This window comes from Nuphar pumila, chromosome 1, assembly GCF_984573655.1.
Source record: "Nuphar pumila chromosome 1, dmNupPumi1.hap1.1, whole genome shotgun sequence".
Taxonomy (NCBI): domain Eukaryota; kingdom Viridiplantae; phylum Streptophyta; class Magnoliopsida; order Nymphaeales; family Nymphaeaceae; genus Nuphar; species Nuphar pumila.
The window spans coordinates 118,938,180-118,965,868 of record NC_143249.1 but is presented as its reverse complement, the minus strand read 5'-3'; the positions used below and the strand labels follow the sequence as shown (position 1 = coordinate 118,965,868).

At 35.8% G+C, this 27,689-nt stretch overlaps 1 protein-coding gene across 1 annotated transcript in view; it reads right to left on the bottom strand.

The window, feature by feature from the left end:
* APC4 (Transducin/WD40 repeat-like superfamily protein) overlaps positions 1-27,689 on the bottom strand; it is a 163,280-nt gene that overhangs the window by 129,787 nt on the left and 5,804 nt on the right. The window contains exons 4-5 of the mRNA XM_090013365.1: positions 13,639-13,731; positions 7,760-7,999 (exon numbers count right to left, since the gene is read on the bottom strand). Coding sequence (XP_089869491.1) covers positions 7,760-7,999; positions 13,639-13,731 — 333 coding nt within the window. The remainder of the gene's footprint in view (positions 1-7,759; positions 8,000-13,638; positions 13,732-27,689) is intronic.

Genomic DNA, 27,689 nt, shown 5'->3' with positions numbered 1-27,689 from the left:
CAATGTGCACATAACAAACAGACCCAAACACACGTAATTCATGATAATCAGGTTGTATGCCAAAAAGCGAGAAGTATGGTGATTTATTTTCTAAGATATTCATGGGCAAGCGATTTATCACATGAACTGTGGAGTGAAAGGCCTCAGTCCATAATGATATAGGGAGATTGCTCACGTGCATCATGCTCATTGCAGTCTCAACAATATGTCGATGCTTCCTCTCAGCAATCCCATTTTGTTAAGGTGTATGAGGGCAAGACACTCTTCTCTTTATCCCATTATGTTGAAGAAAATTAACAAAGTCACTCGAGGAGAATTCACCTCCTCCATCACACTGGAAATTAAGAATGTTGGTAGAGAAATGATTTTGAACGAAAGAGTGAAATTTCTGGAACAATCCAAAAACTTCTGATTTGTGTTTCATAAAGAATATCCAAGTATAACGTGAGTAACTATCAATGAAAATAAGATAGTATTTACTGCCAGAAAAAGAAGTAATTGGAGCAGGACCCCAGACATCTGAACAAATGACCTCAAATGGCCTTGAAGCTCTTTTATTAATGGAAGCAAAAGGTAAAACATGATTCTTACATAGATGACAGCTAGAACATTTTGTACCAACGACTTCTGAACTCAGACTGGACTTAGGAATAAGATTATTCATGACAAGTTTTTCAATGAAATGACGACCACAATGGCCAAGACGACTATGCCAAAGTCTTGGCTTATTACTTTCAGAAACAATAAATATAAAATCAGAATCAAAGACTTGACGTTGGTGAGGCTTCAAGGATGAATAGTTGGAATGAATGAAGGAAGGATCTTCTTGGAAGATGTACATGTTGCCCCAGCGTTTTCCTTCAGCGAATATCCTCCTCGTGTGAAGATCCTTGACATAAACAGAAGAAGGAGTAAATTCAACTGAAGCATTAGCATCATCAACAAGTTTTGAGACAGAAACAATGTTCTTTTGAATGTTAGGAGCATGGATGACACTTGAAAGTTTAAGAGAGGATTTTGACATGTGTATAATGGCATTTCCAGTATGTGAGATGGCATGATGGGATCCATCTCCTGTGACTATGCTATTCTTTCCAACATAAGGTGTAAGAGTCAAGAGCTTACCTACATCACCTGGAACATGAGTAGTTGCTCCGGAGTCGACATACCAAATTCCTTTGTCATTTTGCTTCATATTTAATCCTGCCAAGGCTGCCAACAGTAACTCTTTTACTTCTTCATCCTTTTAAGTCTCTGCTTGTGGAGCTTTCCCTTTGTTTTGTGGATTAAACCAACAATTCGCTTTAATGTGCCCTTTCTTGTTGCATAGGAAGCAAATGGGAATGGGTCGTTGTCCCTGGACATTGGGTGTTGGGAGTATGCCACGACCTCCATAGTTATTTCTCCCTTGGCCTCCTTTTTCTCGAAAAGAACTTCCTCTACCCCGACCATAACTCATTCCCACAGCCAGCACATCTTGTGTTCCGAAATTCCCATGAGAGGTTTCAGAGGAACCTTTCAGATTCATCTCATATTGCAATAATTTTGCACGAAGATCTTCAAACTTTAGAAGTTCTGGTAGACATAGTAAGGTTGTCGTCATAACATGATAGTCTGGCCCCAATCCACTAAAGGTTTGTTGTACTTTATCTTTTTCACTGACAAGACACCCAACAACTGTCAACTGATCTGTGATGCCTTTCATTTTATTCAGGTATTCCATAATAGACATGGAATCTTCAGCATTTGAAATTCTCGCTTAAGAAACATAATTCTTGCCTCAGAAATTTGTGAATATGTTTGAACTAACGTATCCCACAGTTCCTTTGCCGAACAATCATCAGGAAGAGCAATAAGGACCTCCTGTGAAAGAGTTGAAGTGATGTATGCCACTAGCGATTGATCTCTCTTCATCCAAGCAACATATTCTGGATTCTTGTGAAGAACAACAGATTGTTCTCCTTTATCGTCTGCCTTTTCTTGCGAAAGGAATTCTGGAGGCAGTGGGACCGATCCATCCAGATGACCAGAGAGGTCCTGGCTTTTTATAAACGGAATAATCTGTCTTTTCCAGGTTAAGAAATTGCAGTTATTCAATTTTTCAGAGACTAGTTGACCAAGAAAACTTGAGGACAGACATGATTGCCCGTGAGTAAATTCCATTTGATGAATATGCTTGAACTGACACTTAGGTATGAAAAACAAAGGAATCGGCTAACAGAAAAAAAATTCAGATGAGGAAAGACAGATGGCTACTAGCAGGCAGTTCTCTTTAGAATCAACAAAAAAAAAAATACAGATCAGCAGAAAAGGAAATCACAGAATGACAGTGATTAGCAGGTAGCAGGGAAACACATATTCAATGCAGGGAAAAACAGCAGGAAGGAAATCACAGATCAAGAGAGGCAGATTAACAATGATTATCAGGTAGCAGGGAAAAACACAGATTAAACGTAGGAAAAACAACAAGAAAACAGCAGGGATTAAACCACAGATCGAAAGAGGATCGAATCTTCACAAAGGAAAGGGGGAACCTGATTTTATTAGACACAGATTTTGTTGGTAGAAGCACACTGATGAAAGGCACACAGATTGATGCTGTGATTCTTTGAGATTCACGGCTGATAGGTCCAGATTCACGCAGATTCACGCTGGGTTTTTCTTCACACAGATTCACGCTGGGTATTTGAGGTTCACAATACTCTTCACACAGATTCACGGCTGATAAATCCACTCTGCTGACGCTGATGGATTCACGCTGGGATTTGCTCCCATATTTTGGCTCACGCAGATTCACGTTGGGCTTTCTTCACACAGATTCACGGCTGGGCTTTCTTCACACAGATTCACGGCTGACGCAGATCCACGTTGGGCTTTCTTCACGCAGATTCACGCTGGGCTCTGATACCATGAAAGAAGGGAACCCTAATCGACAGTGAGAGAAGAAAAGAGAGGGAGAGAGAGAGATTCCAGATGAAGGAGGGTTCAGTCCATCGTGACTGCCCTCTCATTCTATTTAAAATAAAGTGTAAAACACTAGGGTACGAAAATACCCCTTTACAAAATGTTAATTTACAATACATGAACTGGATCTGGACCCGATCCATTACATAAATGGATCGGGTCAGACATACACAATGAAGATAACGATGCCTTCTTTTCAAGCATTACCACTTCCTCCAACACATCAAGCACATATTTTCTTTGAGACAGTAATATACCTTTCTTGGATCTCAACACTTCAATTCCAATGAAATAATGCAAGGGACCAAGATCCTTGATATCAAACACCTCATGCAATTACCTTTTGAGTTTTTGAATTTCCTCATCATCTCCTATAAATGGTAATCACAATATCATCAACATAAACAATTAGAATTAACACAGTTTCTTCTTTACATTCATGAAAAGAGTATGATCACAAGAAATTCTGATATATATATATATAACAAATGTCACTCTTCTTTTTGTTGCAGTAGTTTCAACCACTGTCGTGGTTGACAGGGTTGACAGCGGAACTTAGCCAAGCGTAAGAGCGCAATTATCAACGTTTGAACTCCGCAGTGGGATACGAAATGAGATACTGGTTTTTCCTAACTCGAGAAAAGAGCCTCGTTGCATGTAGGGCTGCTATTTTTTAAGTCTTGGGCAAATGATTGGGTTTTGGTACTATTGCAGCGCTAATATGATTAGCGTGGTGCAATGAGTACCATGAGGCAAATAAGACCTCGATCGTGCAAGAGCACTTGTTTAAAGATACACATAAATGGCCTCACATGCGCCTTCACAGGCAAGATGCTCGTTTGGGTTTAATGGACCAGAGCATGAAGAATGAGGCGATGGTTAAGAAACCTCTGTCGCGCTCGATTCGACCTAGCTTCGCCAAGAAAGAGGACGAAGGGTACCAACTCCGATGGACAGGCCATTAATGGCTATATACGAGCAAAAGACTCAGCTCCCCCAGTCATCGGAGGTTAGGGGAAAGAGGCTGCAATAGATAGCCTAACACTTCTGCAGAATTTGAATGCATTCCTACTAGGCCTTTGGGGGCTTGCTCTCTTGACCACCGGTCGTCCCCTTGGGATAGCATTCAGTCAGTCAACCGAGGTATCTCAAAATACATAGAATAATAAACCCTCGGATTGGTCTCGGCTGTTTCGGCTCGTGTGTCATGTACGTACCCGCATGGCTGGTTAACAAGTGATAACTAAATTAAACATGCTCACCTTTCAGCTGTTATTTTTGCCTGCTTGTGGTATTATGTGCTAGCATACTTGTGAGTTTCATGTGCTTCATATTGTGGTATGCTTAGCTGCTTTAGTTGTTAGTTGTTCTTATTCTTTTACACTCCTACTAGTTTTTCACGAGACTGACCCGTTTTATGGGCAGGTGACAAGTAGTGACGGTAGGCAGTCAATGGTGCATGCGACGTGGCTCGAGGTTGTACTCTTCCTTCCAGATTTCTGGCCGACGTTGCAGGATTTTTGGGCTTTTGGGTTTTTGCTTTAATAGGGGCTGAGCCTCCTGTTTCTTTTGTACAGTAACATTTAAAAATTAAAGATTTAGCACTCTTTTCAGCTTTCTACTATTTTACATTGTTGTCACTTTTGGTTGGTCGAGCTAACGTGCCTGGGATTTAACAAACTTGATTTTTAAAATAGAAAGATACTTTTGAAAGGCTTTTCAAAAAGGCAGAATTTAAGTTTTAAGAAAAAAAATTCAGAAAAACTTTACTCTTCAAGTTGAGAAATTTTGGGGCATTAAAGAATGAATATACATATGTATATTTTATTTGAAGGTTAATTGGTTGTCTTTTATTTTAGATTTATTCATGCAGCATCAATGACATGGATGTTATTTTAATATCTTTAAGACTTGATATTATGTTTAAATTATATAACATGTTTACTATGCTTGACGATAGCAATATCTTATGCTTTGTACAATTTTTGTTGATTAATTTTATATTGGAGACCTATTAGTTTTCACACTTTATTTTAAGAATTTAGATTGTTTTTAAATTATTTGACATTTGTTGATAGTTGTTTGCTTTGCTTATTCAACTGTTTTTAATATTTGGGCAGGTTTTGTAATGTTCGATATGTTTTCCTTATCTTTTACTTATTGTTGATTGATTTTATGTTGCATACATGTTTGTTACTAATTTTAGCAGTTTACTTGCATAGTTTTTATATTTTTATTTTTTTAATTAAGGTACCGACTAGTCTGCCTAGTCCCCCCAGTGTCCGAGTAGTCTTTTTAGGGGTCCACCGACTAGGCATCGCCTAGCGCTTTTGACTACACAGTGTTAGAGTTAACTTGAAAACCTTGAGTGAAATTACTGGCATGTGCAACTGTAGCAAGAGAGGATGTAGGTGTAGATTTATCACCAAGCTTCATCTTGAGTTCTATCAAATCCCTTCTCAAGCTTGATAGTGTATCCTTCTCTTCAACTTTAGCCTTTTCACTTGAAGTTTTAGAATTCATGGAGTGAAATGCCTTGTTCTTTACGAAGTTAGGCTTCCCATATCCCAACATTGTTCCTTGGTGTGTCTTGTCTTGCCACAATGGGTGCACTTTAACTTGTCTTTGTCATCACAAATCAATGAACCTCTACCTCAACCACGACTTGGAGCTTCCCCTACTATCAAAGGATGCTCTCATAACACTCAGACCTCCTACAAATACCTTCCTTTTCGCATTCTTTTCATTCCTTTTCTATGCACATGAAGAGCAATCTATTTAATCAAAGTGGTGTTGATGCAGAGAGAGAGAGAGAGAGATGGCCCTTCCAACCACAAATTACATCACTGCCCCTGTTGAACACCACCTTCATCTTCCTTCCTGTTGGCCACACCTCTTTGTTGACCACCCCACACCCAAACACACACACACAAGAGAGAGAGAGAGAGAGAGAGAGAGAAGGAGGGGAGGGAGAAGAAAGGATAGGAGGGAAGCCTCTTCTGATGCGATGTGACATCCTGTTGCCTGTTGGGATATTTACTTTTTTTTATTTGAAATCATACATCAATAGAGGTGCGTTTACGGTTATCTTTCAAATCTTTTTACATTTTTTTTTCTTGACGTTGATAATAAAGGCCTGACTTGGGCTGAGACTAAAGGCCGAGTCCGACCCAATAAAGGGTCATGCTTGGCTCAACTTTTTTTGGGCAGGACCTCATTTTGAGCCCCAAGCCTGACCCGAATCCGGTTGAGTACCGGAGAGCCCGTTGGATACCTGGCCCAATGGCTACCCCTGCTTTGCACTATCCAATTTAATAAGGGTTGGGCAAACAAGTAATTGAGTTCAAAATGCTACTACTACCATGCATAAGATTCTTAACTCAAAAGAAAAAAGTTAATCTTCTTCAACTTCTTGTTTTTCCAAATCAATGTTCGCCTTTGATTTTACTGACGAGTGTATTTAAATAGACAAATTTGTTACACAGTGTTATTGCAAAGAAGGGTGACTAGGAAATAGATAAGTTAGATCCTGGTAATCGGTTATGAGTTAATGGTCCCCACAAATCTTGCTAGCATGTACAACCTTTCAGCTCTTTCACATATAGGTAAAGGCACAGGAATTTGATTCCTTAAAGCCAAACAGGGAAATACCTAGCAGGTCAAGCCTGACAAACCCTAGTTAAGGTATGGCAGCTATACCAAGCTTGGTTTCACATCAATGCATCTTGGAGTTATTCACAAAATAATTTATTACATAAATGAAAACATGCATACTCACTTTGTTGCTTCAAGATAAACTCAGTACTTGACAAGTGTTTAGCTTGCAACAAGAACTACTTGCCAAACTGTAAATACAAGACTCATAATATAATGTTCATCAGAAAAAACATTGATGTGCAACATGGTACCAGCCTCAAAACTGGATTTTGACAGCTCTCAAGTCAGGTTAGGGTGTGCAAATGCATCTTTTCGTTTCTTGCAGCAGGGGAGGAGAACAATGGTTGAGACCAGTATATCTCTAAGCATGATAACTTCTGCCCTTACTCGAACCAACAGGTTTTTGTGCAAACACTGGAGCAGGGTCTCATTCAAGAATTGAATGTGTGAATTTTTTACTTAAAAGAGCCTAGTAGTCTCCTCATTGATGTCTAAAAGCTGGGTAGTGGTTTTTTAGACACAAATTGCTAAATCATTTAGAGGGGGCTTTCACACCTTCCAGGGAAACATACTTTTAGTTTATAAGAAATGAATGAGTTGGTATGCCTAATAAGTTAACATAGGTGATGCTAAGCATGTATGAGTGGGTGGAAGGCATAAACTTAAGGCATCACTCATATAGGTATCAGAAAGTTTATCTTATGGTTGGCCACAACATATTCATAAACAAAGAAGGGTTCTCTTCAGCAACATTAAATCTTTCTTGTGGTGATGCCTACAAAACAATGTTAATAACATAAACAGTGTCCTTTTTTAGGTCTTCTCCCTGAAGCAAATATGAAAGTAGTGTGCAAATTTAAAAAGAAAAATTAAACAAATTGAATAACTGATAAGTCAATGACGCTGATCACATAGAAGACAAAAGAGGACACTTTTGCATCATTTTTTATGAAAATTTTGCAACACTAAAATCAAACATGTACCACACAGCACATGGTTGGATTTAATTTTCAGCAAAGCAAGAGAGAGTGATAGGTCATGTCAATATGCCAAATGTAAGGCCAGAATATACCCACTTCACCAATAAGAAACAAAAAATTATCATCTCTAATAAAGAAACACAGCAAGAATAACATACTATGCTCCCTATTGGGAAAATCCCGAAGATACTGAAGCAAATACTTCCATCCTTATCTCCACTGCAGAGAACATTAAAACATTGAAGTGAAGAATTCAAAAGCTCTTGACTTGAATCTCCATGATCTTCAAGTAAACCAGGATCCCCAGAGCCTACTCCAGAGATTCGAGGAATTCTTGGAGCAGGAGGAAAAAAGCGTGAAGTACGATCCTCATAAGAGAATATATTTCTGTTATCATCCTGCAAAACCATTTGGAAATTTTAGAAATGAATCATTCGCAAGTTGATGATATATGATCCAAACCTCACAAAAAAACACCGAAGATGGAGGGAGCCAAGATAGATAATATATTCAGTGTTTAACGCCGATGGAACAACTCTAGAGATAAAAGGAATAGAAAATTTTATAAACATTTATCAAAATATAAAAAGATTTTTAATTCCAAAAATTAGTTATATTCCTAAATTAAATTTAAACCTTTTATATGTTTCTCAATTATCTGACTATGGGTGTAATGTTGTCTTCTCCTTTTGTGGTGGTCGAGTGCAGAATCGCCAGTCAGGGAAGCTGATTAGGGAAGGCCATAGAGAAAGAGGCTTGTACTACATAGATTTTTTGGAAATACCCAAGAATACATTTTGTTGCAATGTTTATAAATTAGATTTGGATTTATGGCATAAAAGACTAAGACATCCTAGTATATCCAAGATTCAGTATTTTTCAAAGATAAAAAAATTTTGTAATTCTAAAAATTTTATATGTAAAAATTGTATTCTTGGCAAAATGAAGAGATTACAATTTCAAAAAGGAACCATTGTTTCTTTTTTACCACTTGAGTTAATACATTCAGAATATCTAAAAGTGGTTTTGTGTATTATGTAATTTTTGTGGATGATTTTACGAGACACACTTTGATTTATTTCCTTAAACACAAGTCTGAAGTTTTTTCACATTTTTAGATATTTTACAATTTGGTCAAAAACCAATTCAAGAATACTATTTTTATATTTTGCACTAATTCACGGGGAGAGTTTTTATCAAAAGAATTTAAATACTACTTAGATTTAAATGGTATCACACATCAAAAATCTTGTCCTTACACCCCTCAACAAAAAGGTTTAGCTGAAAGAAAGTATAGGCACAATATAGAAACAACAAAAACTTGGGTTATTTCAAACCAAGTACCTAAAGAATTTTGGGTTGAAGCCACATTAACTACGGTTTATCTTATTAATAGAATGCCATCCTCTTCTTTGAAAAATGTATCTCCTATTGAAAAACTTTTAAAACAAGCCCCAGATTACTCTAGATTAAGAGTTTTTTGGTGTAAATGTTTTGTTTTTACTGATAAAAATGGCACGCTCTCCATGTGCTATTCTTTGTGTCTTTTTAGGGTATGCAAATAATAAAAATGGCTATAGATTCTTTGACGTTAAAAATAAAAAGCTATATGTTTCAAAGAATGTGTCTTTTTAAGAAAAAGAAAGTTTTTTTTTCAAATTGAGAAGACTAAAGAAATAACTAAGTACTTTTTTCTGTTGGTTCTAATTTCAAAGATTGGGATTGTGATATTGATCCTAATGAAGATTAGGAAGTTAGAAATGATACAGTAAGTGAAGAAGAATATCATGATAATGAGATGAGTGAAGAACAATCGTATAAGGAACAACGTTGTATCCAATATTTCAGTTATAGTAATTTTGAACATCCATGTGCTCTTGAAAAATATACCAATGATGGAAACCATGTAGAAATACAAACTAGAAGGTCATCTAAAGTATCAAAACCCCCTGGTAAATTTGTGTCTTATGAGTCCTTTGTAAGAAAACAAAGGGTTCGATAATGAACCCATAAATGCACACTTAAGTTGCAAATACACAAACCCACTAAGGGGCAACCAAAAGCACATAAAGTGCTAAACCCATACACCCACAAAGGGGTTAAGCCAAAAGGCTAAAAGAATATTTCTTTATTATGAAAAATAGGGTAAAAACCCTTTTACAATGGAGCTAAAGCTCCCTCAAGTATATTCTAAATACAAGGGGAAGTCCCCTATTTATAACAAAAGAGGAGCCACTTGGAGGGGCTCCAATGTGGTCTTTGGAGACCCTCCAATGGTCACATTTGTGACCGTTGGAGGGGCCCAACGACTACATTGGGCGCCCCAAGGTGGATACAAAAAGACAAAATAAAAAGGAGAAATAAAGGCAAAAAAAGAAAAGAAAAAGAAATGTAAAAATACAACCATATTTCAATTGAAATATGTGTAAAAGGTAAAAAGACAAAAATACCCTTGTCGGGTTTTACAATGATATATCAATATATATTTATATATACAGAGAGAGAGAGATGTACATATATACATAGTATATATGTATATACATGAAGGGTTACATTTTAACAGCATTTTCACCTAAGTATCGAGCCTACATTGCATTAATACATTCCTATATAGAACTCTCCAACTATGCTGAAGCAAAGGAACATCCTAAATGGGTAGAATTAGATGCCTTAGAAACAATAGCATATTTATCAGTTAGATGTCAAAAATGTTTTCTAAATGGTGATCCTTGTGAAGAAGTTTATATGGATCCTTCGTCTGGGTTTGACCTTGAAAAGGGAAAAGTTCTTAAACTTAAAAAGGCTCATTACAATCTTCAACAAGCTCTAAAGGCTTGGTATGACCGCTTTAGTAAAATTGTTATTGATAGTGGATTTTTAGGACGACTATTAGACCCGCTTTACTATATGGTACGGAATGTTGGGCTGCCAAGAGACATCATATTCAAAAAATGAGTGTAGCTGAGATGCGGATGCTTAGATGGATGTGTGGAAATACAATAAAAGATAAGATTCGGAACGAAGAGATACGTAAGAAGGTAGGTGTTGCACCCATTGAAAATAAGATGCGAGAGAATCGTTTACGGTGGTTTGGACATATTCGGCGAAGGCCTAATGATGCTCCAGTTAGAAGGTTGGAGAAATGGGAAAATATATTAGTTAAAAGAGGTCGGGGTAGGCCTAGGAAGACTTGGATGGAGATGATAGGAAAGGATATGAATGCTTTGAACCTCACCGAGGACATGGCGTTGGATAGAAATGATTGGAGGAAAAGGATTCATGTGGAAGACCCAAAATGAATTTCTTTTTTGGTTCATATCGCTGACCCCAATTGTTTTGGGATGAAGGCGTAGTTGTTGTTGTTGTTGTTGTATAGTGGATTTTTATATTGATATACTAACACAACTCTCTTTGTTAGAGATACAGAGAATAGTATAACTATTTTGTTATTATACGTTGATGATATGATTATCACAGGAAGCATTGTTGTGAAAAGCGTTGAGGTGTAGTGAGGCACTCCACCAAAAACCAAGGCGAAGCGTAAGCCTCAAAAAAAAATTAAAACTTTAAAAAAATATCTAAAAATACAAATAAATAAAGAAATGCTTTATTGATGAAATAACAACCAATAAGAAATAGAAAATCTCAACTAAGTACTAAAAATATGAGATTAAGATATAAAAGTAACTAAAAACTAATTATATAACTGAAAATATATGAGATTAACCAACAAAAGTTAAAATATACTAACAAATTGATTACATAACTAAAAAATATATGAGATTAACCCACAAAAGTTAACATATAGAAGATTATTCTAAAAAATATGAGATTAACATATAAAAGTAAGTTATTTTTATATGTTACTTTAAGTAACATATAAAAACTGATTACATAACTGGAAAATATGAGATTAACCAACAAAAGTTAAAATATACTAAGAAACTGATAACATAACTAAAATAACTGGAAAATATATGAGATTAACCTACAAAAATCTTGTTGATTATGTCTTAGAAATCTAAAAAAAATTCTTTTGCGCCTTGAGGCATAGAGGGCGCGCGCAAGGCGAGGTGCGCCTTTTACGCCTCAAGACACGTTTTTTATAACACTGCCAGGAAGTGATAAAAATGACATTGAATCAATTAAAATGTTCTTAAAAGAAATTTTAATATGTTTGACCTTCAAGTTTTCAAGTATTTTTTAGGTATTGAAGTTGCATATTCCCCCAGAGGGTATCTACTCTCTCGGATGAAGCTTGCATCAGATATAATTGTTAAATCTAAACTAACTGAACGAAAGAAGGTGAATACTCCAGAAGTGATCAATGCAAAGATGAGGGTGAATGAAACTCCTTTAGAAGAACCTATTCCTTATCATCAGTCGATTGGGTATCTTACATATTTGTCTATCATCAAGCTAGATATATCACATACTGTTCATAATGCAAGCCAATTTCAGCATGCTCCTACCACTATTCACATGGCGTCAGTCATGCGTATTGTCAGATACCTAAAGGAGACAATGACAAAAGAGCTTTTATGATCCTCTTCTTCATCTCCTAGTTTAATTGTTTATACCGACTCTAATTGGGGTGGTAACCCCAATGATCGTATTTCTACTACAAGATACTGCATTTTTGTTGGCAATTCACTGATATCATGGAGATATAAGAAACAATAAAAGGTGTCACTATCTTTTACTGAAGTTGAATATAGGGCGATGGTGACCACTACTGCTGATATTGTTTGGCTGAGGAGTCTACTTAAAAATATGGGTGTCATCATCTCCACTCCTTCGAAGATGTGTTGCAATAGCAAGAGCACGATCTGTATTGCTAGCAACCACACCTTCTACAAATGGACCAAGCACATTGAAATGGACTGCCAATACATTCACAACGAATTTCCGAAAGACACTACTGAACTTCCATATGTCACGTAAGAATATCAACTTGTTGATTTCCTCACCAAAGTATTGTCGTCACCTCATTTTTCCTTCCTTCTAGGCAAACTTTTGGTGATTTCTCCTTCAGTTTGAGGGGTGTTATATATATATATATATATATATATATATATATATATATATATATATATATATATATATATATATATATATATATATATATATATATATATATATATATGTACTTTTCATGTCTTTGTAATAGGTTGTGCCCATTAGGGGCACAGTTGTGTTTTTCTTATTTATATTTTCTTTTTCTTTTCCCCTTTTATAGGGGCTATTTGGTAATGCACCAAATAGAGCAGTTAGGAGCTCCCAACAGCTCTATTTCTAGCTGTTGGGAGCATCCCAACGGCTCTATTGAGCCTCCCTCTTAAAGGGGATCTCCCCCTCCTCTAATGCTATGCTTGTCTCAAGCATTTTAATAAAATATATATATATATATATATTTTGTGCGCTCTCTCTTTAATACTCTGTGATGTTTGCATTTTTCTTACGATTCATGAATCAAAGTAATGACTTATTAGCTTGATTCTTGTGTCTTTGATGTTTTACGTAATTGGTTATTGTCAATCATGTGATATTTTGGCTTTATTTTGTAGTTAGTAGCCTTATTTCTTGCAATATAACATTATTGAAATATTTGAGCAATTATGATATGCATTTTACAACATTGGTTTGTATTTCTGAACAACACAAGGCAGCCTATCAAAGGCGTCAATTTCTTCAATTTTTTTAATTAGCATGTCTAAAGCATTAAGTTCAATAACAATATAAGCTCACTTTCTAAATTCTTGACCATCTCTATTTTCTGCTATGTACTGGTCATGATTCAGAACACAAAACCTACAAGGCAAAATAATGACTATGATAAGCTCAACTCAACAAATCAACTGTCTTCTAATTCATACTGATAAAGAGAATTACACATTCTTAATTAATGTACGCAAACTAATTATAAGGCAAGTAATGAAAACATCCAATAACTAGCAAGGACTATCAATGTAGATCTCAACAAAGTAACAAACAGAAATTGAAAAGTTTGGACTGCTATGTCTAGAGGGATTCATACCCCTACAGACCGTGTCTCTTCATCCTCATCTTCCCACTTCAGACAAACAACAGCTACTTTGTGTAATTTAATTTGCTTCAACACCTTCCCATTCTGCAGTTCAAAATTAAAAAAGTAAGAACATAGATCAATATATACAAATGTTTTTGGGGAAGAACATACAACCAAAACATCAATAAACTAATAAACATAAGAAAAATCAAACAAAAATCCATAAAAACAACATAATGGGCTGAACATATAAAGAATAATCTGGCCAAGGGTAAAATGATAATTTTACATCTAAAGTGTAAAATCATAATTTTGCCTTCTGCTACTATAGAGCTTGTGTGGAAAATTGGTTATTCTTACCTGCTGGATGCGGGTTGGAAGGTATTAATATAATTTAGTTGTTAAATTGTAATCCATTATTATTGTAATGTCCATATATATATTTTATATATATAAAGAAAGATACATATACATATATATAAAATATATATGTATATGTATCTATCTAATTATATATATATAAATATATATCAGCCGTAGGGGTATTTTAGTCTTTTCCATTTTTGCGCATATTCCATTTGGAATGTGCATGTAATTCCTTTTTTTTTTTTTGCTTTTTATTTTTTCTTTTGCTCTTTTTTGGATTGCCTTGGGAGGGACCCAATATGATCGTGGGGCCCCTCCAACGGTCACATTTGTAACCGTTGGAGGGGCTCCAAGGATCACATTGGGGCCTCTCCAAGGCCCCCTTTTTGTGTTATAAATAGGGGTCTTCTCCCCTTTGTAAAGCGTTCTTTTTGGAGCTTATGCTCTCCAATTTCTTCATTACAAATTCCTTATTTTTATGCTTGTGCGTTTTTGTGAGATTCAGTGGATTGTGCCTTTGTGCACAAGTGTTCTAAAGGGTTCTTTTTGTGCATGTGTGCACGTGTTTATCATCAAGAATATTAAGGTCTTGATTATAGTATCTTGTTGAAGATACTTTTACATGGTATCAGAGCAAGGTTTGAGGAAGAAAGATCGTGCATTCTCCATATTCTTGGGTCACCTCGAAAAATGTGCCTTCAAGCTATTGGAGATTAGAGTAGATCATTTCCTTCGGCTAGTATTTTAAAAGTCTTCTTTGTCAAGAAAGACTTAAAAATCTATTGAGGTACGTGTTCCTTTTTATTTCTATCCTCTCTAATGGGTGAAAAAGACTCCCACTTCTTCCTCGTGTTTAGACTCAATGGTTCAAACTATCATGTTTGGGCCGGTAATATGGAAGCACATATTAAAGGAAAGGGGTTTTGGAGGTATGTTCAAGGTTCGATACCGGAACCCGAACCAAAAATTATTATTATAAAAAAAAGAGATATAAAGATTCTTGAAGGAGAAGAAAGGCAAAGAGCTCTTGAAGATTATTCAAAGAAACATGACGAATGGGAAATGAAAAACTTCAAGATCTTATCGTGGTTTTTCTCATCCGTTGAAACTAAGATCAATGCGAACATCATCAAATTCAAGAAAGCTTCTGAAGCTTCACTATATCTTGAAAAAATGTATACTTCAAGAGATTTGTCACACAAATACTACCTTCAAAAGAGGGCTTTGACCTTACAACAAAATGAGATGACTATTCGGGAATACTTGCCGAATTGTTTTCCATTTGGGACGAGCTTGCTATGCTTGAACCCAAATGGAGTGGTGAAGCTATCGAGCTTAGACACAAACCACTTGAAAAAGATCGCTTTTTTAACTTCTTAAATGATCTTAGACCCGAATTTGAACAAATTTGGTCTTCTCTTCTTTCTTCTTTCACATCTCCTGCCATTGAAGATGTTATTACCAAATTGAGTAGGGAGGAAACCCATATGGGCATTAGTAAAAGCAATCCTAGTATCCTTGCTACCTCTTCTATTCAAGAAGAAAGTGAAGGAGTGAATGTCGTTTCAAGACCGGACAACCATGCGAAGACTTACAAACCTCCTCACTTTAAGAATCAAAATCAAGGAGGAAGTTGGCAAAATGGAAAGAGAGACTATAGCAAATTAACTTGTCATTTTTTTAAAGAACCGGGGCATATCAAACCAATTTGCCCAAAATGTAAGAAATTACTTGCAATGGCCATCACCTCTCAACCGAAAGAACGGTCATCCTCTTCAAATAGGTCTCTTTCTCTACAACAAATTATGGAAGCTCTTCAACCTCTTCTCAAAGGAGGAATTTCTGGAGCCGCTATGTCAACCTTTTCCCCTCCCGGTAAGACATCTTGGCTCTTAGATTCCGGGGCATCATTTCATATGACCCCAAGTGCTTCTTCTCTTTCCGAATACTCTAAAAACTCTTTTTCATCTTTTGTCTCAACGGCGGATGGAACATCCCTTGAAATTAAAGGAATAGGCAATTTCGAAAAACAAGAATTTTTTATTCCAAAAATTAGATTCATGCCACAACTAAATTTAAATTTATTTTCGGTTTCTTAACTCTCGAACCATGGTTGTGATATAAAATTCTCTTCTAATAAATGTTGGATACAGGATCGCCGGTCTGAGAGGTTGATTGGGGAAGGCTCTAGGAAAAGAGATCTTTACTATCTCGATTTTCTTCAAGTTCCCAAGAATCAATTTTGTAATGTTGTCCAAAATAAAGATATTCATGTGTAGCATAAGAGACTTGGACATCCCAATATTGTTAAAATTTTATATTTACCTTTTGTTAAGCATCTTTGTAAAGGAGATTTTACATGTAATGAATGTATTCTTGGGAAAATGAAAAGTTTACCCTTTTATCAAAGATCTGTGTTTACAACAAAACCTTTTGAAATCGTTCATTATGATGTATGGGGTCCGGCTCCTGTGATATCTAAAGGAGGATTCTCATATTATGTGATTTTTGTTGATGATTACAATAGGTATTGTTGGATATACTTTCTCAAACATAAGCATGAAGTTTTTTCGACTTTCAAAACTTTTCATATGATGATCTTAAATCAATTCAATGGGAACTTAAAAATCCTTAGATCCGACCCTGGAAGAGAATACCTATCAAATGAATTCAAAAGTTATCTTGAAAATTATGGTATTTTCCATAAAAATCTTGTCCAAAGACCCCTCAATAGAATGGATTAGCCGAACGAAAACTTAGGAATATTATTGAAACAACTCAAACTTTGCTTATTTCGCAAAACATTCAAAAAAAACTCTGAGCTGAGGCAGCCCTTACATCGGTCTATCTCATAAATAGACTTCCATCAAAAAATTTAAACAAAATTTCTCCTTTTGAAAAATTATACGAGAAGAAACCTGACTACAGCAGGTTAAATGTGTTTGGCTGTAAATGTTTTGTCCTTACGGATAAAAATGATAAGTTTTCCCCAAAAGTCATTCCTTGTGTCTTTCTTGGTTATTCGAAAACCCAAAAGGGTTTTCGGTGTTATGATGTTAAAAATGACAAATTGTATGTCTCCAAAAATATGAGTTTTTTGGAAAATCTTAGTGGTTTCGAAAACTTTGTATCTCATGAAGAGAATGTGGATTATTCCTTTCTATTTGAAATGTTAGCTAAAGATGATGATACGAGTGATGGTGAGTCAACTCGAAATAACTCAAGCGATAATGAAACCGAGGAAACTATCACCTCTCTGCTCTCTCCTCCTCGGCAACATATCAATGAAGGATCATGTAAAGAGCCCATCACCTATGCTCATAGAGATAAAAACACCTTCAGAAGTGCTCTTGAAATATATGATGACACCAGTAAGATTGTCTCTCCGAGAGAGGAGAACTTACGAAGAACTGAAAGACCTAGGAAAGCGCCCTCTAGGTTTATCTCATATGACTTTTTTTCACCTAAATATAGGGCTTGTCTTAGTGTCATTCATTCTTACGTAGAACGTATAAATTTTGAGAAAGCACGAAAATGTTCTGAATGGGTGGAAGCTATGGAGAATGAACTTGGTGCTCTAAGAAGAGCCAAAACTTGGGAATTTCAAGATCTCCCTAAGGGTAAGAAAACAATAGGATCTAGATGGGTATTTAAAGTAAAAATTAAAAGTGATGGACCTCTTGAGAGATATAAGGCGAGATTAGTTGCTAATGGATATAGTCAAGAATATGGGATTGACTATGAAGAAACTTTTGCCCCTGTGGCCCGAATGGTCACTGTCTGATGTCTCATCACCGTTGCCTCAATCAACAAATGGAACATCTATCAAATGGATGTTAAAAACGTCTTCCTAAATGGTGATCTGAATGAAGAGGTATATATGGATGCTCCACCAGGAATGGAGACTCCCAAAGGGAAAATACTTCGCCTTCGTAAAGCACTTTATGGTTTAAAATAAGCCTTCAATGCTTGGTATGATAGGTTTAACTCCGTAATGTTAGAAAATGGTTTTTCATCCTGTTTCACTGACACTGCCTTATTTGTTAGAAAAACCAATGCAGGGATTGTCATTCTGCTTTTATATATGGATAATATGCTTATAACCGGAAGTGATTCTAAAGGGGTTAAAAGCATAAAATCAATTTTGAAGGATAAATTTGAAATGTCTGATTTGGGATTCCTAACTTATTTTTTGGGTATTGAAGTAGCATACTCTCATAGAGGATATTTTTTGTCTCAAACTAAGCTTGCCTCTGAGATTATTGACAGGTCGGGTATGTCTGATGACAAGGTTTGTGAAACTCTTGCTATAGTGGGAGCCAAAATGAAGATTGATGATGGTATTCCTCTCTCTGATCCCACCCCCTACCGAAGCTTGCGGGATCATTGATGTATCTGAGTATTATTAGACCAGATATTTCTCATGCAGTTCATACTGCAAGTCAGTTCCAACATGCACCAACATCAGTTCACATGAGTGCCATCTTGCAGAATGTAAGATACATAAAGGGTACTCTAAACAAGGGAGTATTCTTATCCTCCTCTTCTGAATTGAAATTAATTGCTTATATTGACGTTGACTGGGGAGATGACCCAAATAACCGTCACTCCACCACTGGTTTTTGTGTGTTTTTAGGATACTCATTGATCTCATGGAGATGCAAAAAGCAGCAAAAAGTGTTTTTATCCTCTACTGAAGCTGAATATTGACTCATGGCAACAACTACCATAGAAATTGTGTGGATTCATCAGCTATTAGAAGATATGGGGATCAATGTTGAAGGGCCCACCAAGTTATCTTGTGATAACAAGAGTGCAATTTATATTGCCAAAATTCATACATTTTATGAGCGGACTAAACACATCGAGATGGACTGTCACTATGTTCGAGAAGTATATCTCAAAGGAGTCATAGATCTTCCGTATGTAACTTCAGAATATCAGTTGGCAGATTTCTTCACGAAAGCTCTGGGTTCTCCGCGATTCAACTTTCTTCGTGGTAAACTTTCAGTCATTATGCCCTAAGTTTGAGGGGGGGTTAAATTGTAATCCATTATTATTGTTATGTTCATATATATATTATATATATAAAGAAAGATACATATACATATATATAAAATATATATGTATATGTATCTATCTAATTATATATATATATATATCAGCCGTAGGGGTATTTTAATCTTTTTTATTTTTGCGCATATTCCATTTGGAATGTGTATGTAATTCCGGCTGATAAATACCACCTTGAATCTTGCTGCATCTGGGTGATAAGACAAGGGTTTGAGCATGGGTCAGGACAGACCTGCTCTTCTCCATCATCTACTAAGATAAGCATGGATTTTCACAGTATCGGAGCCATGTTCAAGCATTTCTCAAGTTTGAGTTGCTTCCTCTGCTCTTAATTTTTACTACTATGTAACATGGGTACGGCTGAAAAGACGCATGTAGTTGTGTCAACATGGTTGATAAGATCAGGGTTTGAGCATGGGTCAGGTCAGACCTGAACCAGATCCCACAACCAGACCAATTTTTCTTAGTTTTTTCTTTTCAAATCAATCTTTTACTTCAAAATTTGGTTATATTTAATATAAATTACAAAAGATCGCACTGTCACTTATAAATTATATCTTTTTTCATTTATGTACTATTCTGACTATATATGTATACATATATATAGTGGTACCCATGCTCGTACCTGCACTTATGTGACAGTTTTTCATTATTTCAACCATTTCTCTCCCTTTTTCTTTCTTTTCTCATTTTCTTCCTTTTCCCTTCTTCATTCTCTTCTTCATGCTTCTTCCCTCCCTTTCTTTGTCTCTCCTTCTTCCTTTCCCATGACAGCAAAGTCACTGATGTCATTACTGACATCAACAATGATGTCACTGACCACATTGTGCAAATGTCAGCATCTATCAATTGTTAACATCAGCATTTTTTTGGCAGATTGGACATTCTCAACTAGTTCTATCGTTGTTGTCATCTACTTTTCTTACCTCAGTAATCTTGTGTTTTGAATTTCCTAAGCTTCTTGCATTTCAAGACTGTCTTCTAGAGTTTACTTGCTCTTCAAGTAGGTATCTATACTTCTAGACTTATTTGCTAGCTCATTTGAGTGCTACAAATTACTATGGCCCAAACACCATCAAATTTATCATCTCTTAAGATTGGGCTTAAATTAACCTCATCCAATTACTTCATCTAGAAGATAACCATAGTTATCCACATTCAATACATGAGATCATAAAGCAAGAAAAGGGTGAACTCTAGCATGGATGCCAAGGAAGAGGTAGAAGCACCTAGGCTGGCTGTAGAGGTGGAAGAATTGGAAACCACTACCACAATGCATATCAAAGAGGAGCAATGAACAATTACAATCAAGCAGGCTGATTTAACTATAATGTAGACTCGAAATATGGCAGGAATTTTGTTGGTAATGCCTATTTTAACAATTCCTGCTTTCTCCACCTTCTTGTATCTGATATATATATAGGGTTAATATTTGGTGCTATTAAAGGCACGGAATTATTTAGTAAAACATAGATTCAAGCTTTATCAACTCAATCTGACCACATGGATGTTTTCAGCATGGATTGTTTGCTAAAGATCAAACCTTGGATCATGTTATTTCAATACAAAACTATGACTTTTTGACATGAAATTTTAGTGCATTATGAGCTGTTGATTTTTTAAGCCCTTAAAAAACCTGCTTACAAGTTACAATCCGTTGATTCAAAACTCACTTTGTACTAAACAAACTTTGTAAATCACATCTATAAGGTCCAATCTACAAAAAAGAAAAAGAAAAAAACCTAAAAAGTATAAAGATCAGGTGAATTGTACTTGATAGGTCTGAGCCTTCAAAGGTACCAAATATGAACCCATATATATATATATATATATATATATATATATATATATATATATATATATATATATATATATATATATATATCAAGTTGTAAGTATTGTATCGTTACACGTATCGGTCAGGCTCATAGTAACACCGTATCATAACATAAATGTATAATAAATGTTTAATAAAAAATTTACAAAAAATACAAGAAAATTTTCATAAAAATTCTAAAAAAATCATATCACATGAAACAATGAAATTGCACAAAATACATCCATAAAATCACATACGAAACATTGATGTCTCTATGAGTCACATAAGACATTATCAAACATCAACTAATATAGAATCATAGATAATATTGCATGCATATCTCACAAGAACAATGCAAAATATTAAATATCTTGTAATTAAGAAGATGTCATAAGACTCATACTTTCATATTACAAAAACAAAATAACCAAGTTTATGAACAATTAAGTGTTAAATAACTAAGTTTTTTTAATAAAACATCAATAACCATAATCATTTTTATCATCAATATCTTTTTCTTCTCCTCCTTCGACATCCACATCGTCCCCAAGGTACATGGGATCTTCATCAACTACCTCATGTGCTTTTTCCACATTAATTCACTGAGTGTCTTCTTCATTCAAAAAAGTCCTTGCTTATTCAATGCATATATCAAATTCATCAAAATGTTTCAAACTGATGGGATCGAATTGTTCTTTGTGCCTCCTTAATGATAACTTTTCGATTTGCCTAAAAAGATGATATAAAAAATTTAAAATTAATTAGATTTTGAATGATATAAAAAAAACTTTAGTTAAACACATGAAAATGACAAATAAGTTTTATAATTTTATATACCTATGTCGCACTAGTAAGTTGCAGCAGACGTAGACGAGGTCATTGAGCCTTTTGTGCTCCAATCTATTTCTTCTTTTGGTATGAATTTGCTCAAAAACACTCTAATTTCTCGTGTATCCACTTGAACTAAATAATAATATAAAATTAAAATTGAAATAAACAAAATAAATTACCTGGATGAATCGTAGCACGATTTCACACTACTACAGGTCTCCCCATATCATACAATTCATTATCATAAGTTTTCATTTCCTTATGAATTTGATCGTGAATGTTATAATCAGGGTTCAACCTTTCAATGCAATTCAAAAGTTTCTTGATGACTTTTATATCCATTTTAAACGTAAGGGTGTATTTAAATGCAAGATTTAAATAATATGTTGCATCATGAAGAGGTTGATGAAGTCGCCCAATCCACCTATGATCAATGATGTTCCATATAAGTATATAGGTATGTATAATTTTTTTCCCTTCAAATTATCTCTAATGGCCTTTTTTGCCTTATCCATGGTCTCATAGATACAGCCCATAGTTGGTCTGACCTTACTGTCAACCAATCGAAGCACATTCACCAAAAGTATACTTATTCTCAACAACTTCATGCTTGAATCCCAGAATTCACTTCTGAATACAATATATATAATTTCACCGGCTTTCTTTTTTATGCATGAGGATATGCATTTCACTCATCTGATGAAAACATTTTTTATAGTATAGCTCTATTATTTATTAGACTTTGCACTGTCAAAAAATTCGTACCAAATCAACTAACCACCACCAGTGTACTTTCTCACTAGGCTCAAAACTCATGCATGATTGTAAATAAATTTAGTAATTTATTGGCAGCATTCAACTGTCTGCTTTACATCATTCATGTTGTCGATGTCCTCAAGCATGAGGTCTACGCAATGGGCAGCACATGAGGTCCAAAAGAATGACCCGAAATTTTCTGCAATTTTTTACCTATTGCATTATCATTAATAAATTACACAATATTTTGAGGTTTAACCTCTTGCACAACCTAATCAAAAACTCTGAGCAATACATATGTTGTTATGGGGTGTCAAACAGATCAATTGACTTCAAAAACATAGTTCTTTTGGCGCAATAGACAAGAAAACCCATCAAAGTCCTAGACTTTTTGTCTGTCCACCCATCTACCATGATACTACCCCAAGTTTCTCTCCATGGTTGTCTCATCTTATAACAATATGTCTTCACTTCTTTCACATTAGCATCTAAAACTTTTTCTCTCAGAGCATAATATGAAGGCATTTTATATCTAAACCCGATACTAGTTCTGACATCTATCATGGCCTGAAAATTAAAGAAATTTACCGCATTGAAAGGAATGCAGGCATCATAGAACCATCGCCCAACTGTGACATCTACCTACTCGACTAAATGTTGAGGAGTCGTAGCAGTACGAATGTCGAGCTGCACCCCAGGGGCAATCCTAAGAAGGAAAAAGATCCTAATAAAGCCTCTAGCTCTACCTCATCTCGAAGTACTCCCTGCTCCTCTTCTTTCTCCTCTTCTTTTTGTACCCGCGACGACACTACTAGTGGCACCAACCACACCCTTCCCCTTCGATGCAGAACTTCCTACTTTTGATCTTATATTATGGGTTGTAGGATTAGAAGTAGGGAGTTCATCTTCGTAATACATATCCTCCTAAAGCTCCACATACCCCATTTTTGTCGTATTCTTCTTTTTTCTTGTCTTTTTCCTCTTAGATCATCAAGTAATTATTGGCATTGGCATTTTACGGCATACAGCAATTTCTGTTGGTTAATCTCATATATTTTCCAGTTATGTAATCAGTTTTTTAGTTACTTTTATATGTTAATCTCATATTTTTGAGAATAATCTTATATATTTTAACTTTTGCCGGTTAATCTCATATATCTTCCAGTTATGTAAACGGTTTCTTAGTATATTTTTTCGTTTATTGGTTAATCTCATATATTTTCCAGTTATGTAATCATTTTTTTAGTTACTTTTATATGTTAATCTCATATTTTTTAGAATAATCTCATATATTTTAACTTTTGTAGGTTAATCTCATATATTTTCCAGTTATTTCAGTTATGTAATAAGTTTCTTAGTATATTTTAACTTTTTTTTGTTAATCTTATATCTTTTCCAATTATATAATCAGTTTTTAGTTACTTTTATATGTTAATCTCATATTTTTTAGTACTTATTTGAGATTTTCTATTTCTTATTGGTTGTTATTTCATCAATAAAGCATTTCTTTATTTATTTGTATTTTTAAATATTTTTTATAATTTTTTAAAAGTTTTCAACAACAAAATTTGAGGCTTACGCTTTACGCCTCAAGGCTTACGCCTCGCCTCGGTTTTTGGTGGAGCGCCTCGCTACACCTCAACGCTTTTCACAACACTGCCAAGAAGGGTGAAACCATCCAAGCCATTTTCTAGCCGATGGGTGCTCGGAAAATGGCCGCCCATCATTTTTTTTCTTTTCTCTGTGCTGTTTTTCTTTTTCCTAATTTTTTTCTTTTTGTTATATTTGGTTGGCGGATGGCTAGAAAATGGCTGGATGTTCTTTTTTCTGATTTTTTCAGTTTTTTGTTTTTAGTAATATTTTGACCATTTTCAACTGGTGGGTGGCCGAAATTTGACCAGGCTCTATTTTTTTTTTCTTTTTTTCAGTTTTTGGTGACCAAAAGCTGGTTTCCAAGTTTTGGTCATCCAAACAGCCTACTGAATTAGGCTTTCGATAAAGCTAGTTTTGCCCATGTCATCCAAACAAGGCCCATATGATTGCTTCTGCAGTAAAGTGAGTCTTTTGCTTCGGAGGGAAACAAAAAAAGTCAACTTCGCTTTTTCAAAAAGTGCAAAGGTGTATTTTAGTAATTTGAACTTGAAAAGTAAAGATAATTTGGTGTCCCCAAAAGTAACCTGTTTTGTCAAAAATGTTATTGCATTTAAGGGTCTTCCAATCACTTCTATCCTATGTAACATGGGTACTTCCAAAAGGGTGTCTTAGCCATGTTGATGTGTGTTGAGGCAGGTACTAGTACTAGTGCTTCACTGAGTATCTGTCAGACCAGTTTTGTATCTAACCTGATCCAGCCATACCCATTACTTGTCTTCATCCATTTTAGGGTGCATAAAAGGTTGTTCTGCTCCACTACTGAATGGTGTTTGAATATACATGCATACATACATACATACATACACACACATTTATAGTCATAATCCTATACCCATATTCTTATAAATTCTCATGTTGTACACTACACACAGGACATGACTCCTTACCTGTGTGACATATCTTCAATCAATTAAATGTTGCTAACATTAATGTAAAGTATTCAGTGTTAGATAAACCTTATATAAGTAGTTACAAATATTTCATTTTAACTGCCCATCCTAGGCACCTACCTAGCATTTAGGTATTGGGCCAGCACCTATACACACTTCTATTTACAAACACTCAATAATACAGCTCTAGCCATCTAGGTTATAAATTAAGAAAATAAAGTCCAGTGAATCTAGTGGAAATGCCATCACAGACATGAACTTTGTTAGGACTCCAACTACAAATATTGGCATCCATAAGCCTGGAGTATGCAGCCAGTGTGGAAGGTGAAAAGAAGACATTATTATCTTCATTGTATGTCTGACCCGATCCATTTGTATAATGGATCAGGTCCAGATCCAGTTCATGTATTGTAAATTATTATTTTGTAAAAGGGTATTTTCGTACCCTAATGTTTACACTTTATGTTAAATAGAATGAGAGGGCAGTCACGATGGACTAAACCCTCCTTTCAGCTGGAAATTTCTCTCTCCCTCTCTTCTCTTCTCTCATCGTAGATTAGGGTTTCATTCTTTCATGGTATCAGAGCAGGGCGTGAATCTGCGTGAAGAAAGCAAGGCGTGGATCTACGTGAATCTGCGTGAAGAAAGCACAGCGTGTGCATCAGCGTGGATCTGCATCAACGTGGATCTGCATCAGCTATCTGCGTGAATCTGGGTGTGAATACCCAGCGTAAATACCCAACGAAGAATGTCTGGTCGTGAATCAGCGTGATTTCAGCCTGCGTGAAGAAAGAAAGCCCAGCCTGCGTGAAGAAAGCCCAGCCTGCGTGAATCTGCTTCTGCGTGAAGAAAACCCAGCCTGAGTCTGCGTGAGCAAATTCCAGCGTGAATCCACCAGCGTCAGCAGAGTGAACTTATCAGCCGTGAATCCCAGCGTGAATCTGTGTGCCGTGATTTGAATCTGTGTGGTAAATCTCTGTGAATCTGTGTGGTATTGTGGCCCTCAAATACCTAGCGTGAATCTGTGTGAAGAAAATCTGTGATTTCTTTCAGCCGTGTGTTACAGCATCAATCTGTGTTTTCTTTTCAGCCGTGATTGCTTCTTTGTGAAATCAGGTTCATCAGGTTTAATTCTTGTTGTTTTCCTGCTGTTTTTCCTACATTTAATCTCTTGATCTGTGGTTTAATCCCTGCTAATCATTGTTAATCTCTTGATCTGTGATTTCCTTTTCCTGCTAATCACTGCTAATCATTGTTAGCCATTTGTCATATCTTATCTGTCTTTTTCTGTTAGCCGAGTTCTTTGTTCTTCATACCTAAGTGTCAGTTCAAGCATATTCATCAAATGGAATTTACTCACGGGCAATCATGCCTGTCCTCAAGTTTTCTTGGTCAACTAGTCTCTGAAAAATTGAATAACTGTAATTTCTTGACCTGAAAAAGACAGATTATTCCGTTTATAAAAAGTCAGGACCCTTCTGGTCAGCTGGATGGATCGGTCCCACCGCCTTCAGAATTTCTTTCGCAAGAAAAGGTGGATGATAAAGGCGAACAATCTGTTGTTTTTCACAAGAATCCAGAATATGTTGCTTGGATGAAGAGAGATCAATCGCAAGTGGCATATATCACTTCAACTCTTTCACAGGAGGTCCTTATTGCTCTTCCTGATGATTGTTCGGCAAAGGAACTGTGGGATATGTTAGTTCAAACATATTCACAAATTTCTGAGGCAAGAATTATGTTTCTTAAGCGAGAATTTCAAATGCTGAAGAAAGATTCCATGTCTATTATGGAATACCTGAATAAAATGAAAGGCATCACAGATCAGTTGGCGGTTGTTGGGTGTCTCGTCAGTGAAAAAGATAAAGTACAACAAACCTTGAGTGGATTGGGGCCAGATTATCATGTTATGACGACAACCTTACTATGTTTACCAGAACTTCCAAAGTTTGAAGATCTTCGTGCAAAACTGTTGCAATATGAGATGAATCTGAAAGGTTCCTCTGAAGCTTTTCATGGGAATTCCGGAACACAAGATGTGCTGGCTATGGGAATGAGTTATGGTCAAGGTAGAGGAAGTTCTTTTCGAGGAAAAGGAGGACAAGGGAGAAATAACTATGGAGGTCGTGGCATACTTCCAACACCCAATGTTCAGGGACAAAGACCCATTCCCACCTGTTTCCTATGCAACAAGAAAGGGCACATTAAAGCGAACTGTTGGTTTAATCCTCAAAACAAAGGGAAAGCTCCACAAGCAGAGGCTAGAAAGGATGGAGAAGTAAAAGAGTTGTTGTTGGCAGCCTTGGCAGGATTGAATATGAAACAAAATGACAAAGGAACTTGGTATGTCGACTCTGGAGCAGCTACTCATGTTACAGGTGATGTAGGTAAACTCTTGACTCTTACACCTTATGTTGGAAAGAATAGCATTGTCACAGGAGATGGATCACATCATGCCATCTCACATACTGGAAATGCCATTATACACATGTCAAAGTCCTCTCTTAAACTTCCAAGTGTCATCCATGCTCCTAATATTCAAAAGAACATTGTTTCTGTCTCAAAGCTTGTTGATGATGCAAATGCTTCAGTTAAATTTACTCCCTCTTCTGTTTATGTCAAGGATCTTCGCACGAGGAGGACATTCGCTGAAGGAAAACGATGGGGCAACA